At 37.8% G+C, this 18208-nt stretch overlaps 1 protein-coding gene across 1 annotated transcript; it reads right to left on the minus strand.

Moving 5' to 3' along the window:
• Positions 1-128: 128 nt before the first annotated feature.
• Positions 129-17589, minus strand: LOC136258554 (uncharacterized). Its single transcript, XM_066051874.1, has 12 exons — positions 17403-17589; positions 17100-17273; positions 15417-15535; positions 14950-15084; positions 10317-10364; positions 5901-5958; positions 5757-5843; positions 3092-3148; positions 2952-3038; positions 1993-2049; positions 1853-1939; positions 129-755 (listed from the first exon to the last, which is right to left on the minus strand). The coding sequence occupies exons 7-12, from the start codon at positions 5838-5840 to the stop codon at positions 219-221; spliced, it is 909 nt and encodes a 302-aa protein (XP_065907946.1). The 5' UTR covers positions 5841-5843; positions 5901-5958; positions 10317-10364; positions 14950-15084; positions 15417-15535; positions 17100-17273; positions 17403-17589; the 3' UTR covers positions 129-218.
• Positions 17590-18208: the final 619 nt, after the last annotated feature.

The raw sequence follows: 18208 nt of genomic DNA on the forward strand, positions 1-18208 counted from the left end.
TAAAAAAAATCATCCATGGTCTTACAAGTTACACTTGTAAGACCATGGATGATTTTGGAACATGTACATTTAAAGTCTTCGCAAGAAAAGACAAGTCAAGACACTACATGGAAGTAAGAATTCACAGTTCTTTATAAGACTTTTCATGAGCAGAAATTCAGAAATAATAATTATTATGTAATTTATGCAGGTAGCGTCATATTGTTTATTGCCAAAGTTCATGAATCATCGTCATCACTTTCTTCGCTTGTGTCACCATCAACAAATGGCTTGAAGAGAGGAATGGTATTTGATCTTGTGGCTCCAGATGACGAGCCTTTCATTAAATTAGTTGCTTCCACTTCATCAGTATCTTCTGTAGCTGCCTTTTCCTCTTCTTTAACAGCCTCCTTCTTTACCTTTACTACTCCACTATCTCTGCACTTCTGATTTACTTTCAACTTAAGAGTCTTCATGTCTATTTGACCAGGAAACCGTTTTTCAACCAGGAAAATGAGGCGTTGTATTCTTTTCTCATCTAAAGGTGGTTTTGAACTTTTTGGGGTCTTAAACATCAATGATCGGCTCAGCTCTTCTTTTGTAAATAGGGCATCAAGAAGAATCAGTGCATAAGCGTACGAATCTTTGGCAGGTAGCAATGCAACATTAATGCCACCAACATTATCGGCTACACATGGAGTAGAAGAACTATCTCTAGTTGGCATTACAAACTTCTCGATCCTCTTCAGCCGTGATAGGATTTGCATAAGGAGAATCTGTGTGCAAAAGACAAAAAATAAGTTAAAATTGAATCAATTTACATGTACCCAATTCATTACAGAAGTAAAAATCTGATCGATGAAGTTTCTTTGTAACAACAAACAACATAAATTGCTGGTGAGACAGCACAAGCTGCACCCACGGCTGCAAGTTCAAAATCAATCATGGATTTTCCCTAACTTTATGTACCATTACAAACACACTTTATGCAACATGCTGTAGGACAGTGTACCCTACAAGCACTTTGTGTCGTAAAGCCAAATAAGTGAGAAAAAAGGAAAGCAATGTGCGGCAGCCTTAAAATGTATGTGTCTGGGTGGGCGATTACTCCAATTATCAAAAAAGTAATGCAGCTGTTTATGCTATATTAACCCCAATACACATTGTTCCACACAAAGAACATTACAACTGCAAGCAACCCATTGGCTATACAAAATAAAACTATCACACATGCCGCAGTAAGTTATAGTGGAAAGCCATCACACATACACACATGAATTTACATCATCTACTGTCAGTGAAAGAAAAGAGAACCATGTTAATTACATGGTGCAAGAATTGAAGTCTCTGCAGTTTATGAAAAACTGATATGATTCTAGCAGCAAAGAAAACAGCCCATTTCCTTTATCCACAGCAAAGTTATGCTTGGCTGAAGGCATCAATTAACCAGGCAGTCAGTAAGTAGAAAATTAGTTTGATTCATAGAAAATTGTTGGAAATGTTGGCCCATGCATGGGTATAGCTCTGAAGACATACCGTATTTACTTGGTTAAACGCCGCACCTTTACTAGTCGCCGCACTGAAGGGGGCCCCACAATCGATTGTGAAAATAAGGGCTTAAACATCGTTCACGGGTATCAAACTGTGGTAGAGTTTGAATAGTCGCCGCATCGATTTTTGAGACTAAGGTATTAGTAGCTACAGTGTTTAACCAAGTAAATACGGTATATGGAGTTGGCTTTGCTACATACATGTATACCATTCCGAATATACAGTACTGTATGAAGTGTGCAAAATGTTTAGATTGATTTCACATTATAACTACAGCTCAATTTACACAAATGTATATTTTTTTATAATCAAGAAAGTATACCTTGATTTCGATTTGTTCTTTGCCCTCATTTTGTTTCCGCTTTCGCTTCTCCCTATCCTTCTCCCTTTCACTGGAGGCTTCCATCACCTAATAAAGTACAATCTAAATTTCAACATTAGCTGTCACATGTTTTGACTTACCAAAACTTCATCATTGGTGGAAATATGTGCTGCTTTAATTGGTGACATTTTCGACTTCTATTTAAAAATAAAACCATACGGAGTAAGATTAAGGCAACTCCATGATGCATGCAGTATACAAACAGTGAATGCTGGTACCTGTCAAGTTACAGTGACGTGTAAAAGTGAAAAAAAAAACAAGCCTGCACCCCTAGGGATTATTGCACCAACATAGGTATGCGTTACCCGCTCAGCTAAAATCTGGCTTGTTCGTACAATGAAAAATTATATTTTCAGCCATATTTGCACTGTATAAAGAATGGAATATTTGATTTTCACCCCACTGCAGTGAGTAGATTTGGAATTATAGCGCTGGACAGCAATACAACAAGCAAGCAGGACATAATCTAAGGGGGCGACACTGCACAAATAGTGATTGTGATAGTGATTGGAGAAAGTAATGCTGAGAGTACTAACCTAATCGACTTTAGTTTAAAACATTGTAGATGCATTTGCATTTGTTAGGAATATAACCAGCACACTGGCATTAAAATGAATTCATATGTTTTTTTTTTCTTGGATGAAGTATCAACCTTTATTTAAGCCAATCTGTGCATTCAGAGTGCCATGCCCACTTTTGAACTATCGCAGTTTAGCTTGTTACCACAGTTATAGCCTTAAAACACCTTGTAAAGTGAAGGATATGGCAGGAAACGTCCTTTTAGTCGTTACCTATGCATGATTGCAGTATAGCGGATACGCCCATTTACAATCGATCGATCGCGTCATTCAGTACTGCTGCTATGCACTTTCCAAACACTTACCAACTTAATAGAAGGATAAAACTTCACTAGTAAGAGCAAGAAAGCCTCTAGCTTGAAGGCTAACACCGAAGCTTCGAATATTTTATTATCAAATGTTCGAAGGTAAATTTCAATATTCGTCCAGCCCTAGTATGGATATATATATATATATAGTACCTTGATTACATTTTGTTCTTTGCCCTCATTTTGTTTCCTCTTTCGCTTCTCCCTATCCTTCTCCCTTTCACTGGAGGCTTCCATCACCTAATAAAGTACAATCTAAATTTCAACATTAGCTGTCACATGTTTTGACTTACCAAAACTTCATCATTGGTGGAAATATGTGCTGCTTTAATTGGTGACATTTTCGACTTCTATTTAAAAAAAAAACCATATGGAGTAAGATTAAGGCAACTCCATGATGCATGCAGTATACAAACAGTGAATGCTACAACTAAAGGTACCTGTCAAGTAACAGTGACATGTAAAAGTGAAAAAAAAAAACAAAAAAAAAAAACAAGCCTGTACACCTAGTCATTATTGCACCAACATAGGTATATGCGACCAGGCCTTCATCTAGGAAATGATTCGAGAGGGGGCGAAATGTAGTTTTATGAGAGCAAGGAGGGGGACCAATAGTGTAAAGCTTGGTATGCTTACTTTTACGCACATGGCATCTAGGGGTCTGTCCACCAGGAAATTTTTTGCGTTTTAGGCTGTTAGATTGCTTCTAGTACATTCTCAGAATAGCATACCGCTCCAAATTTTTTTACATTTCAGACTCTCTTAGATTGCTTCTGGTGAATTCTCAGGTACCTATACCCTCCAGGAAATTTTGTATTTTAGACTCTCCCAAATTGCTTCAAATGCATTCTGAGGCATTAAACTATTGCTTAAAATTTAAGGGGAGCAAGAATTTGTCAAGGAGGGGCGAGCGCCCCCTTTAAATGAAGCCCTGATGATCCTCCCGGCTTGTTCGTACAATGAAAAATTATATTCCGAGCCATATTTGCACTGTATAAAGAATGGAATATTTGATTTTCACCCCACTGCAGTGAGTAGATTTGGAATTATAACGCTGGACAGCAATACAACAAGCAAGCAGGACATAATCTAAGGGGGCGATAGGGCTGTGAGATTATATCGATTGTGGGATTAATCGTGATTGTCTCTGAACATCGTGATGTTGATATGTCTTATAAATACTCGCGATGTGTCACATCACATGCAAACGTACATTATTAAATACAAAATGGTGGCACATACGGTTGTGGAAGAAGACAATCAAAGGAACTAGAGTTCGTTGTGAATAAATTTTACTACGTACGTTATTGTACAGCTTACCTATTAGAAAGCATTGAATTCTAAGGATACTATTATTCATTACAGTGTTTTGTATTAAATTGTAACTGCCTTTGGCCTTAATTGTGTTGAACAATTGTACACAATTTTACTGTGTATTAAATAATTCATTCAAAGTTGTCCACACATGATGATGAGTTATAACATCGTGATATGTTGCATCCTACAATCGTGAAAGTAGCAAAATGTCACAATCGCTCAGCCCTAGGGGGCGACACTGCACCCCTAGGATTATACACAAACCTTGATACATAACTAATGTCGTATACCGAAAATTCATCACATATATTAGCACCTAATTTTTCAGACCCCTAGAAACCTCATGTTTTGCATTTTTTAGTGACGAAGTGCTGCTACGCCTTGCAGTAAATCTTAACTGACAGAAGTTTAGCACAGCTTATTTACCAACCAATTGCGGGAGTGGACAGACAAACATATAACAAACACAGAGACAGTTTTTGTAAAACAATTTCCTTTGGCCGGCTGTGGGCACGCGCCTGGTTTAAAAACTTACTTTGCCCCACCCCTATTCTATGTAGCTTAAAATCCTGGGTTAAGCCCTGGCAAGTATTTATTGTAAAATAAACTACAAGTGCTTACATTTGCTGCCATAACATTGTTTAAAATATTCTGCAAAGGAAAGGTTTGGGTTGTACCACTTACCATGAAGTGTTACATCAGCTGAGGTATAGCATTATCCTTGTAGTAGTTTGTGCGTACAGGTATGAAGGTAATTCTTTAGTAAAAAAATGATAACAATTTTGTTTACATCTAACACACTGTAAACAAATGCACGTAATGCACGTACCCTCAGGGCTACAGACATGAAGCAAAGATATTCAAACTCTCCATGAGCAGGCAAATAAGATAGTGTGTTAGTTTAATCGATTAGAAAATTTAACTTATAAACAATTTGTAGTACTGGTTTTAGCCACTCTGAAAGCACCATTGGGTTTGATTCAACCTAACAAATACCGCTTAGGCATCATGAAGCTATTGTGAGGCTTGTCTCTGTTGTTATACAATACTTCAACATCACTAATTCAGTAGCTACTAGCATAGCTACTGCCAAAGGTTAAGATCGAGGCCCTAGGCATGCATGCTACTTACTGAGTACTGGACGATCGCGTTGCTGCTCAGAGTCGGAATCGATTTCGATTACCTCTGCTCTAGCCTCACCTGGACCATCCGGCTCGCCTGCATTTCATCTTTTCGTCTCAGCTTCGTAAAAAGCTTGTCTAATCTCTGGCAGGATGAAGCTGAGCACTTCCGTTCACGTTCCTTTTGCGCTACTCTGTCCATACTGAAGAATCACACAGCACGCTTAGTAACTTAGCATGCTTAGTAGCTAACTAAGCACGGCGGTGACACTTTGACCACAGCGAAATCCTCAAAACCGCATTAATCTAAACCCACAATCGAACTTACTCAAACTCATAATTAGTTGAAACGCCATGAGAAGACAGCCCTGTGCTATCCGCACCGATTTGTTTAGTGAATAGTGATTGAAGTAAGAAGTTTTAAGTGGACCTAATTTTTAAAGGGCGGTTCGTCCGAACCCCTCTTGGCTACGGGCCTGGTGATTGTGGAGAATGCTGAGAGTACGGATATATATAGTACCTTGATTACATTTTGTTCTTTGCCATCATTTTGTTTCCTCTTCCGCTTCTCCCTATCCTTCTCCCTTTCACTGGAGGCTTCCATCACCTAATAAAGTACAATCTAATTTTCAACATTAGCTGTCACATGTTTTGACTTACTTACCAAAGATTCGTCATTGTCAGAAATATTTGCTGCTTTAATTTGGTGACATCTTTGACTCCTAGTAAAATACACAACGGAGTCACAAATATACACATCATTGCTAGCAGAAATGACAAGTACAAAATTCATGACCTTAACAAACTACACCTGCTGATGCTGCTCTTACGTCATGCATGCACGAATATGTGACCCGCTGAGCAAAACCCGACTTTATTTCATCTTCCTCAAAATTCTTTTTATTGGTTAGATGTTCTCTATGGTTAAAAACTAATGGGCTGTGAAGGTTTCAGCCTTATCTGATGAATTGTCTTGAAGTTGTAGCGATAGAAAGCAAGAAAAGCAAAATAATTGATCTGTACAGTCACTAATAGGATAATATATTACCACTTCCTGTTAAGCCGCACGCGATTATTAATTAAAGTGCACTGAAAATGTATAGGCCGATATATCAGCTGTTTTGCATGGCCACAAACAAAGCGCTGTAATGTCTGTACAGTAAGTGCTAAGGCTACACAATTTGTACCATTCTATTCATGATGTAATAAGGAATAAAACAGTACCTAGGGGTTACCGTTGGACGAACGCGTTTAGGGTAAAAATTACCATGAAAAGAAGCTGTCACAAATTGCGTAGACTAAGTATTACATATAAGCAGAAGAACGTTCATAACTTCTTCACAGTACGTCCTATGGACTCACTATTCAGCTCGCCATTCAATAATGAATCATGCCATATAAAACTAAGCGAGTCATACAATCTTTTAAATGGCTGCCGATGTGGTGCGTGTATAACAAACGGAAGCAAAGATACCGTTCTTCGTGGCAGCATAACAGGTGAGCAATTGTTGTTACAATGATTATTTCTACTTGTCTAAGTAGCCCAAAGCCTAAAATTTCTTTTTCACAAATAGTTTCTGTTCAAAACGCTACACAAGGTTGATCTAGGTTGCCAGTTCAGAAGACATTCTTTAAGCATGCATTATACCAATAAGAAGCATGCATTTTCCGTGCTTTAGACCTTAGGCCAACATATCAGCCTGTGCGGCTTTAAGGGTTAATCGATCATAAGACACCAAGGAAATAAGCTGTGGAGTTGGCATTTGACTCATTGTGTTCACCATGAACTGGGGAATTCAGTAAGATAAAGTGTTTAGTCTATATCCATCCAGGCGTTCAAAGAAGAAGGCTGTTTAAGCTTAAATTTTATACCAATGTAAACAAACACCGATAACTCATGTTTCACTTAGGCTATGGAACAAAACAAAGATATTCTTACTCACCATGAAGAGGCAAATCCACTGGTATATTAGTTATAGCATTTCCATTATTTCTTTGCTGTTTATCAAAGTGATTAAAATGTAAGTAAAACAATTTTTGTAGTACGTGTTTTTTACACAATGTAGTTCAATGGCAAATATCTCAATTATGCTTAAAAGTCAGGTTTTTGCTCAGCGGGTCACATATTACGACACACTTGTGCTGGTCGTGGAAAAGATAGTTTTGCTAGTATAGATTTAATTCCTTTGGTGTTACACTCTTCAGCAATAATTAAAGGAGGATAGATAGCCTTGTGTAGCTGGAAAGAATTATAGTTCATAGCCTAGTAGTCTCATCAACGACACCCATGGTGAAAGTCACTATACATATTTAATTGGGCTGAAATGATTATGTTAGTATTCAGATACACTCAAGTTAACAATCAAGTACTTATTTTCTTATGGTCATAGGAATGTGAAAGTTTTACTGGACCTTAAGCATTTTACAACATTTTCAAGAATCAGTAATGATACACACACTGTATTTAAGCACTAATGTTGGCATTCCTACTGCAAAAATATGCATTAAATTTTCCCAATCAAACTCTACAGTCTTTCAGACAATGGTATGTAGTGTATACTTTGATGCGTGTACATAGGTCTCTTATTTATGAAGAGACCTTTGTAGGAAGTCTCTTAGTACTAAGAGACATGTGGTTAGGTAAGGCTAGTGGTCACGCTTGTTTACAACCACAATGAAGCACAATGATACAATTAATAGCCTGTTGTTGACCATTAGTATTTAATATGTTAGTAAAGACCAAGCAAAGTGAAGTAATTGCGAGCTGATTGCAACAGTCCTGCATTAAACTGTAACAACCGTATTGCTGTGTAGTCCGTGGCTAAACTGACCATTGTGGTAGCCGCCTAATAAGCTTACTCAACTGAATAGAAGCCATGAATTAATTAAGCTGGTAGCTTTTGTCTATTCGTCAAACTGTAAACCTATAACCTTAACACCAGTTCGCTGCTATTGTGCCATTCTCAGTACAACTGAAGGCCCTTATTCAAGTGCCTCGTGCCGGGTTCCATGGATTTGGTGACTAACTTAGTATCCACTTCACCGCTGGAATGCCCGCTCAGTGTTTACAAAAGAAGCATCTACACTAGCTCACTATTAGCAGGCCACTGTCTAAATAGGACAACAAATACTATCCTATTTGGGCACAAATACTTTATAGGAATGCAACATAGAAACTGAGGCAGAGCCAAGTATTTGCTAGTATTTAGGGCTAGTATTTGCTGTCTAACTATTACTCATTTCATATTTACAAATTCATAAAGTAAACTGGGTCATGCAATCTTAACAAGTACCCAATTACCAATTTTACTACTTGTGTATCAAAATCTTTCACGATACTCGAGTATTTGTTTCAGCCCTAGCAGTAAATATTTCTATAGTTAGTAAATCTACCAGAATAATCTATCAACTGTGGCTAACCATGTAGAAATTCCTATGTACCACCGCAAGATGCTTTCAGCATTACAGGAGCTAGAAAAATGCCTGGAATGTTACTAATAAGCTGTTTCTAGGCCAGTCCCCGAGTCCCATCTACAAAATACCGTACATGAGGGCCCTATACAGTTTGTACATACTGTGCGGTAAAGAATAGAATTACACTAATTGTTTTTCTACTCCTATATATATACAAGAGAAATTTTACGTAACCCTATGCAAAATTATTCCTATATATATATATAGGAAGAAGCACTATAAAATACTAATCTATCAATCTGTAGTACTTTTCCTCAATGCTTTCATATGTACTAAGCAAAAAGGTTAATTCAGCAAAGAAATTACAGTAGTAATTTTTTATTACCAAATGTTACATTTGCACCCACAATCCACCAAATATCTAGCATGGAAACATGAAGCAAAGATTTTTCACTCCCTGTGTCCAAATGAATCTTATATGGTATCTTGATAGAGGTTTTGCTTCACAGCGTTATGAAGCAATTTAAGCATGTGTGAAAGTTTTGAGGCATGCGTATTTCATTACCTGGCTCATTTCAATACCTTGTTATAGCAAATTTGGTCATAGATATAATTACACTAATTAGATTTTACTCCCCTATATATAGGAATAATTTTGCGTACCCTTACGTAAAACTTCTCCTATATATAGAGGAGTGCTTGTGCTAAAATTACGTACCCCTACGCCAAGCAGCACTCCCCTATATATAGGAGACATTTTGCGTAGGGGTACGCAAAATTACTCCCCTATATATAGGAGACATTTTGCGTACTCCTATGCAAAATTACTCCCCTATATATGGGAGACATTTTACGTACCCCTACGGAAAATTGTACATGTTCACCATTTCTTTGACATCAATCTTTTGGTAATGTACAAGATGACGCTAATTGGATGTGCACCCCCCTATATATAGGAGTGTACATGTTCACCATCAATCTTTTAACACCCTTTTGGTCAAATTAAATTCAGGGTTAGGGTTAGTTTGTAGCTGGATTAGGATTAGGTTAAGGTTAGGGTTAGGATTAGGTTTTGTGTAGGGGTACGCAAAATGTCTCCCATATATAGGGGAGTAATTTTGCGTAGGGGTGCGCAAAATGTCTCCCATATATAGGGGAGTGCTGCTTGGCGTAGGGGTACGTAATTTTAGCACATGCACTCCTCTATATATAGGAGACTTTTTGCGTAGGGGTACGCAAAATTACTCCTATATATAGGGGGGTGCACATCCAATTAGCGTCATCTTGTACATTACCAGCAAATTTGAATTTCACTGAAATTTCTGTTGTTTTTTTATCAGCGAGGCACATATGCATAGCTCATGGTGAACATTGCGATTGAAGTCTGTCCCATCTTTCCAGCTCCCTCTACTTGTAAGCTATGATTGATATTGTAAGCACCTGTATTGTGTTTTTTTTTATGTATGTACGAATTGAATTTCTTCCTTTTTAAAAATCTAGCACTGTAACTCCAAGATTGTTTATCATATAGGAGGCTAAAGTTTTGGCATTCCACTCCTTCAATAGAGTGCAATTGAATGGAATTCAAGGGATGTGCAAAAACATTTTAATTTATTGTGCTCAGCGGGTCCCATATTGTAGTGGGCTACATTAGGAAAATCCAAACCTTCAGAGCATCTTTCTTGTGGTCATCATCGCTTTCATAGGAAGATACCTACGTAAACACACATACAAGGATTAAATTTATTATCAATTAAATTAATGAATTTAGTAGTTACTAGTTTGGCTTCAAATGCTTTAGTTAAAACAAAGAAAGGCACAAAATATGCATATTGACACACAAAAAGTATTGCACCTATTGATTGATTAGGACAACCAATAGCTCCACTGTTCTGCACACTATGAATACACCTCAAAATTCTATAACTTTTACTTACTACAAGTACACAAAAAATTTCTACTAGAGTAGGGACCATAGTAGACCAAGAAAAGTACTGAAACAAGCTAGAGTAGGGCACGATACTAAATCACAGTATAACAATAAGAAGTGTTACATCCCTACTATGCTCAAGATACCATAATGGTGCACACTGCACAGTAGTAACACTTCTTATTGCTTTACTGTGATTTAGTATTGTGGCCTACTCTAGCTTGTTTCAGCACTTCTTCTTACTCTACTAGGGTCCCTACTCTAGTAGAAAACTCCTAATTTTTGTGCAATTGTTTGCAATTTTTTTTTGCAAAAAATAATTATTAAGACTATTAAAGCATGCGCACTGGCAACGAGTGCCCAAGTAATAATAATTATCGTCTGAAAATGAAGTATCCATTACGCAGCTATGTTCAGCCTGTTGAACAGAATTATGAACCAAAAGCTATTCGAAAAGCACCTCTGCAATCGGGCGTTACTATTCAGTGGACTGGACTACTGGACTGGAATACTGGACTGACATATTTTTTGTTTTCATGCATTCTATGGTTGGATTTTCGGAGTTTCACAAGTTAGAGAGGCTACAGCCTGCTACTAAATGGCCTTCACGGACTGAACAACTCTTAAACAATAATCCAGGTATTATCCATCTCTTGCAGCATTGAAGACACCATTATTGAACTACTATTGCTGGTACTGCTCTTCCTTACAAGTCACAAAGTGCAATACACTTATGGTACTTGTTTACTAGTAGTGATAAAGCATGATAGAGGCTATTGTTGTAGCGTAGATATTGTACTTTGTCCTCAGGCTGTAGTGATAAGTGGTTTATTTGCAAGCCCCATCACCTCATACCGGCCCGCCTGTTGAGAAGAATTACTCTACAGCCTTAACACTAGTGCTAAGTACTTGAGCAACAAAATAAAACATCTACGTTACAACAATAGCCTCTGTCACACTTTATCACTATTAGTAACAAGAGTTGTAAGTGTATTCTAATAAATTAGTGCTCGCGCAACCTTCATGACTTGTAAGGAAGAGCAGTACCAGCAAACTAAAACTGCTTTTAGGTTAATAATGGTGTCTCCAGTGCTGCAAGACATGGATAATACCTGAATTATTAATTGTTTAAGTGCTGTTTCCAACTCAGTCCGTGAGTCCAGTCCGCAAGTCCAGTCCATGAGTCCAGTCCGCGAATTACATTAGGCCATTTAGTAGTGGGCTGTAAAAGCCTCTCTATCTTTTTAAACTCCACAAATCCAACCATAGAATGCGTGTAAACAAAAAATATGTCAGTCCAGTCCACTGAATAGTAACGACCCTCTGCAATCAAATAAGCGCGTACAAAAAATTAGGGGTGCACCGATTTACCGTTAACCGATATATGTTGTACGAAATCACCGATACCAATATGAGTATTCGACTCACTAATTGTAATATGTAATTATAATATCACTCTATGCAAATCAATACATCTTCATATAGCTACATGTAACAAGTTTGTTTGATTAACTATAAATGCTTATTGTACTTAATACTGACAAGCATTTCATGAACAGCATGTTCAGGGCTTAACCTATTTCCTTGTTCACCATACAGATTTCCTACACCAGAGAACAGCCATTAAGATGGAACACTAGTTGGTGGAGCACTAAAAAACTGCTTTGCCATATTTCCCAAGAAAAGAAACTTTCCTCCATCTTGAAGTAATCTCAAATAACAGCTGTAACACGAGGTATTTTATCCTGTTACAAATAGGCGGTTATCTACTACTGTTGGTGTACACTAACAACACACTTTCATGGTAGCATTTAATTAAATCACATGACTTACATGACGTAACACAGGCTATAATTGCCATTCACTGCGCACAAATTTGGTCTACTACAAGATCACTGCACAGCGATTTCGTATGCTATAATAATAATGATAATAATAACAACAGCTATATCGGCGATTTTCTGGGTTTTTGGCCGATAACCGATAAGACCGATATGGCTATATCGATACCAATATTCATATCGGTGCAACTCTACAAAAAATATGTACTATTTCTGTTATGTCAGGGAAGCCATCGCGTGTTGCCGTGAAATTGAAACATTTCCTTCTAAGCAAAGATAAATGGGACACAAAGGAGGACACTGGTAAGTCCATGATGAATTCATTACATGTATATGTGCTGCAGTATGCCAAAAGGCACCTCTCGAGCGAAGTGACGTCAAACAGTGGAAAACTTAAGCACGCAGTGTTAGCAGTTATTGAGTTATGCTTGTCTGAAGGCATCTGTCAATCAGTCAGTCAATTGAAAATTTCATTAAATTATTTTTAAATTTCATAGCCACTTGTTGAAAGCATTTCAGGTCGATCTGAAGGTTCGTTTGGGCTTAGTTTTCATTGTTTGGGAAAAAATTAGGCTATTATTAGGTTATTCTTTGCTGTGGGCCACGCCTACTCCTGTGTGGTCCCTACTATACAGCACCATCGTACTGTATGATTATGCACTCCTATGAATTCAGTTTTTAGCAGGTTAAAAGCAATAAAAATTCACTAATAGTCTATAATTGTCTGCAACTTTTGAATCAGCTTTATCATACAGTACAATAGTACTATAAGTTCACGTTTGCGTTCCATGCAACGGTGTTGCCATTCCATTCCATTTGTGGTTAGCATTTTACAATGAAGGCAGCTGAGGAGTGGAGCTGGAACAAGCCGGTGAAACACAAACGGTACTATTAGGGTGAATAACTGAAGCACAAGTACTAGAAGCTACTGTTTTATTCCTGACTAAAATTACGTGTTTTCCATTAACTACGCATTCTTCTTGTATTTGTACAGGCGGAGTAAGAAGCCACTGGCTAAGCCAAGAGTTTGCATTTCACTTTCTATCCTACACGGAACTGCATAACTTATAATAGTGAAAGGCTAACTGGTTGTAGAGACAAGGCCGTTTGTTTCTTGCTCGCTTGCATCCATCACACTTTTCAGTCGCCATTATAATTAAACATTCAAATCACGTGATCTTATATATCACTTGAATTGCCATTGAATGGCGAATCTAGTGACACTTACAGTATATCATGTCGATGCGAGCAACAGAGAGTTATGAAGCATTTTGTACATGGTAGGTGTCTTTGTATTTTATAAAATGGCGGCTGTTGTTATTTAACATTTTGCAAACATTTTCATTCTGTTCAATGAAACGAAACGGAATGCAAATGTGACCTTTTTTATGTCCACTACTGTAGTAGGGAACACTCAGGAGTAGGTGTGATCCATGAAAAGAATCACCTATAATCCACCCTCACCTTTTTCAAACAATGATGTGCCAATATTGCTTAGGCAAAATTATAGATAAGGCCAAACAAACCTTCCAAATGACCTGAAATGTTTTCAACAAATGTAAACATTACTACACTACACCACTGTACACACTATTACACCAGCGTACACACTATTACACCACCATACACACTATCACACCACACCACCGTACACACTACTACACCACCATACACACTATTACACCACCGTACACACTACTACACCACCATACACACTATTACACCACACCACCGTACACACTACTACACCACCGTACACACTACTACACCACCATACACACTATTACACCACCGTACACACTACTACACCACTGTACACACTATTACACCACCGTACACACTATTACACCACACCACCGTACACACTACTACACCACCGTACACACTATTACACCACCGTACACACTACTACACCACCGTACACACTTACACCACCGTACACACTATTACACCACTGTACACACTACTACACCACCGTACACACTATTACACCAACGTACACATTACTACACCACGGTACACATTACTACACCACGGTACACATTACTACACCACGGTACACAATACTACACCGTACACATTACTACACCACGGTACACCACATTACTACACCACGGTACACAATACTACAGCACCGTACACAATACTACACTACCGTACACACTACTACACCACCGGACACACTACTACACCACCGTACACACTACTACACCACCGTACACGCTACTACACCACCGTACACACAAGAACACCACTGTACGCACTACTACAACTATACCACTGTACTCGCTAGCTGCTACAAAACACAAGTTAAAGATTTGTAAATTTTTTGAAGAGCTGTAATGGCAAAGCTGACCGATTAAATAATTCTATATGAATGGACCAGATTCTAAATTAAGATGGTTATCTTACTGAATTTTCATCAAATGAAAAAATAGTTGTTCCTTTGAAAATTCTTTTTTGTGATTTTTCCTACAACAATTATTAACATTTACTGATTCACAAGTTTCCACACCAACAACACGAACCTTCTTTTTGGCCTTTTTTGACTGATCAGTTTTATGGGATTTTGGTTTCTTTGATTCATGTTTTGCCTTCCTTAATCCATCATTCTTTTCGAAATCCTTTATCCTCTTAGGCACATCATCGGTTTTAAGAAATTTCTAATTAAATATCAAAATCCATGTGTACAAGCTGATTGACATTAAACCTAAATGTGACTGGATTTGCAAAAAGGTCTTCCACACACATCCAAATTTGGGGAATTATAACTTGGGAAAGGGAGTTGCTATTCACTTGAGTAGTGAGTGCTTAAGAGCTGGCAAAATTTCAGGTTTGTATCATTCTTGAACACCATGATATGGTCTTCCAAATCCGATGTGTGTGGACACTAGTGGAAAACCCCTTATCGCAAATCCGGTCACAAACATAGCTGATATATTAGCAAACTGAAACTTTCTTTGATAGTCTTTTATCATGTATGAATTGCACATACCTCATGAAACAATCCTTCTTGGCCAGAAATAGTTGGCAGTGAAGTACCTTCTTCATCAGATGAAGAATCGTTTCTGGCCTGTTTATGTTGTTCCCCTCTTCCCTTACTATTCTGATTTTCTGAATGATAATACAGCTTACAATGACACTAGTTTACGTTGCAGTATACACTGTATGCATCAAGTTTTTAACTGAAAACATGATATAAAATGATAGGTTAAGGATAGAATTACACTAATTGCATACACACTCCTATACTATATAGGAGAGATTTTGCGTACCCCTACGCAAAATCTCTCCTATATATATGGGAATGCATGCATTTATTTAGCGTACCCCTACACCATGGTGTTTTCCCATACTATATAGGAGGGATTTTGCGTACCCCATGCAGAATTACTCCCATATTATATAGGAAAGATTCTGCATACCCCATGCAGAATTACTCCCATATTACATAGGAGAAATTTTTTAGTCTTTGTCAGTGTGACTCCCACTTCTTTTATTCAATATTCTTTTATTCAATATTATCACTTTCTTTGTCACTTACAACTAAGGTCATTGTGACCTTCACTTTAATCTATCAAAGAAAGTGTTTCTTTGAAGCTTTGGTTCACACTTCTGCATCACTTTAAAATCTTGGTGCATATATAAGCCAGCTGCAGAACTGTTCAGCACAGTTGTTGAAAGCTCTTGAAATGGAGTGTAGCAGATGAGTCATGGAGAATCCCTATTGCATTGAAGATGACTTTCAGGAACAGCCTGACAATCTGGAAGATTTTACACAGGATCAAATTACTGGTGAGTATCAATAAATATGTATTTTGTCAGAACTGGTATCATTGATGTTACAACCCAGTAGATATGTGTGAACATTGTCAGAATGTTGCCACATTTTACTGTGAAGAATGCAGCAATGCTTACTGCATGATGTGCAGCACAGTGAGGCACAGTGAGGCACAAACAACCATCAAGAGCCAATCACCACATTGTACGGTTGAGCACGCTGCCTCACCTGGTGTCCTCACATCAACATGATCAATCCTCTGGTAAGTAATGTACATCATGCGCAGAAACTGCAGATGTTATGTATGTTATAATACAGACCAACTGGAAGCACAAATCACTGGCCTCATGATTAAGCACTTTGCAATACATTCGATCAAGGACTGGCAGCTTGAGATGATAATGGCTACATTGAAAGGCCACAATACACTAGTGGTCCAGCCTACTGGATCTGGCAAAAGCTTATGTTTTCAACTGTTACCACTGCTTACTGGAAAATTGACAATTGTTTTAACACCAACTATCAGCTTGATGAAAGATCAATGCTGTACTCTTGAGAGCAAAGTTTCAGCTACATTTGTTGGAAGTAGCCAGACAGACAAAGAAATTGATGACAGTACGGGGGTACTGTCATTATATAGGAGTAATTTTGCGTGGGGTACGCAAAATCCCTCCTATATAATATGGGAAAACACCATGGCGTAGGGGTACGCTAAATAAATGCATGTATTCCCATATATATAGGAGAGATTTTGCGTAGGGGTACGCAAAATCTCTCCTATATAGTATAGGAGTGCATATCCAATTAGTGTAAAATTGTACTTATCCAAAATGATATTGGCACAACGCCATACTTATTACTGTATATTTACTGCCTAACACATACACACATGAATACCTTGATAACCCAGGAACTGAACAGGATATGATTTTCCCTGGAAATCAAAAAAGAGATCAGTGCCCCTTGTCAATTTTGTCTTGGACAACGGCTCATTGGATGGCAAGGACAGGTACTGCAGCCGAACATGCTTGATTTCTCCACTCTGTACAGATTTCACTATAACAAATATGCCTACAACAAAAATGAAATTATAGAAAAGTATATATTATGTACAATCAACATTCAGGCACCTACTATGATATTTAAAATAAAGAATGTGGCAAATAAGGTGTATAACAGACACAATAGATTTTCACTGACCACAAAAGATGCCATTTTATGACATCTGATCTCAAATCTACATGCAGCTGTCAAGCTATGCAGCCCACACAGATCACACATGCCTACTCCATCAACTAGAGAACAGCAGTAGTGAGTGAACACCGAATCATGCCTTGAACAATACTAGGAAATTGTGTACTGATCACATCTAGGATGATGCATACATCCAATTATTCACAAAATTCTGTACATATACTTTTACACTTAAAATGTACTATATAAAACATCAAGGCAATTGATCTTCACAATCTGGAATAAAGTAATTTAAACAGACAAAAAGCCCTGAAATTTTTGAACTTGATTGCTTATGCTTGCACATCATTCAGCAAAGTTGTGCTTAACCTACTTGTGGTTAAAAGGGTTGACCTTATCAACACCAATCATCAGATACTAACAATTCTCTATCATCAGCAGGAATAGGATACATGATATATAGGGAGTTTGTGGCATTCTTTTGTTTGTAGAGACTGTAAGCCTTGGCAAGAGATCATAATATAGTTGGTGGTGAAGGCTGTCAGACTTTTGCTTAACCATACAGTTCCATATGTTTAACAACAAAGAAAAGGCTAGTATAGTTTTAAATAAGCAGCCTACTGGTGCCACTATCAACACTTTGTGTGTCCAAGGAACTGTATATAATCTTTATGATACAGAGGTTTTCAGGTTGGCTGTCCAGCATGTGCAATCAACAGCCAATGACATCTGAGCACTGAATTTGAATTCAACGAATGAGTGAATTTCATTGGTGCACATGCGCCAGGTATTGACAGGAAGTTGCGGACAAC

Source organism: Dysidea avara, chromosome 6 (assembly GCF_963678975.1).
Source record: "Dysidea avara chromosome 6, odDysAvar1.4, whole genome shotgun sequence".
Lineage (NCBI taxonomy): Eukaryota > Metazoa > Porifera > Demospongiae > Dictyoceratida > Dysideidae > Dysidea > Dysidea avara.

Excerpts from the sequence above, each read along its gene's own strand:
- LOC136258554 (XM_066051874.1), bottom strand. The coding sequence starts at position 5,840 with ATGGAAGCCTCCAGTGAAAGGGAGAAGGATAGGGAGAAGCGGAAGAGG. Across the intron at positions 3,039-3,091 it reads CCACCAATGATGAAGTTTTG|GTGATGGAAGCCTCCAGTGA; the intron begins GTAAGTCAAAAC and ends GTACTTTATTAG. Across the intron at positions 756-1,852 it reads AAGAACAAATCGAAATCAAG|ATTCTCCTTATGCAAATCCT; the intron begins GTATACTTTCTT and ends TTTTGCACACAG.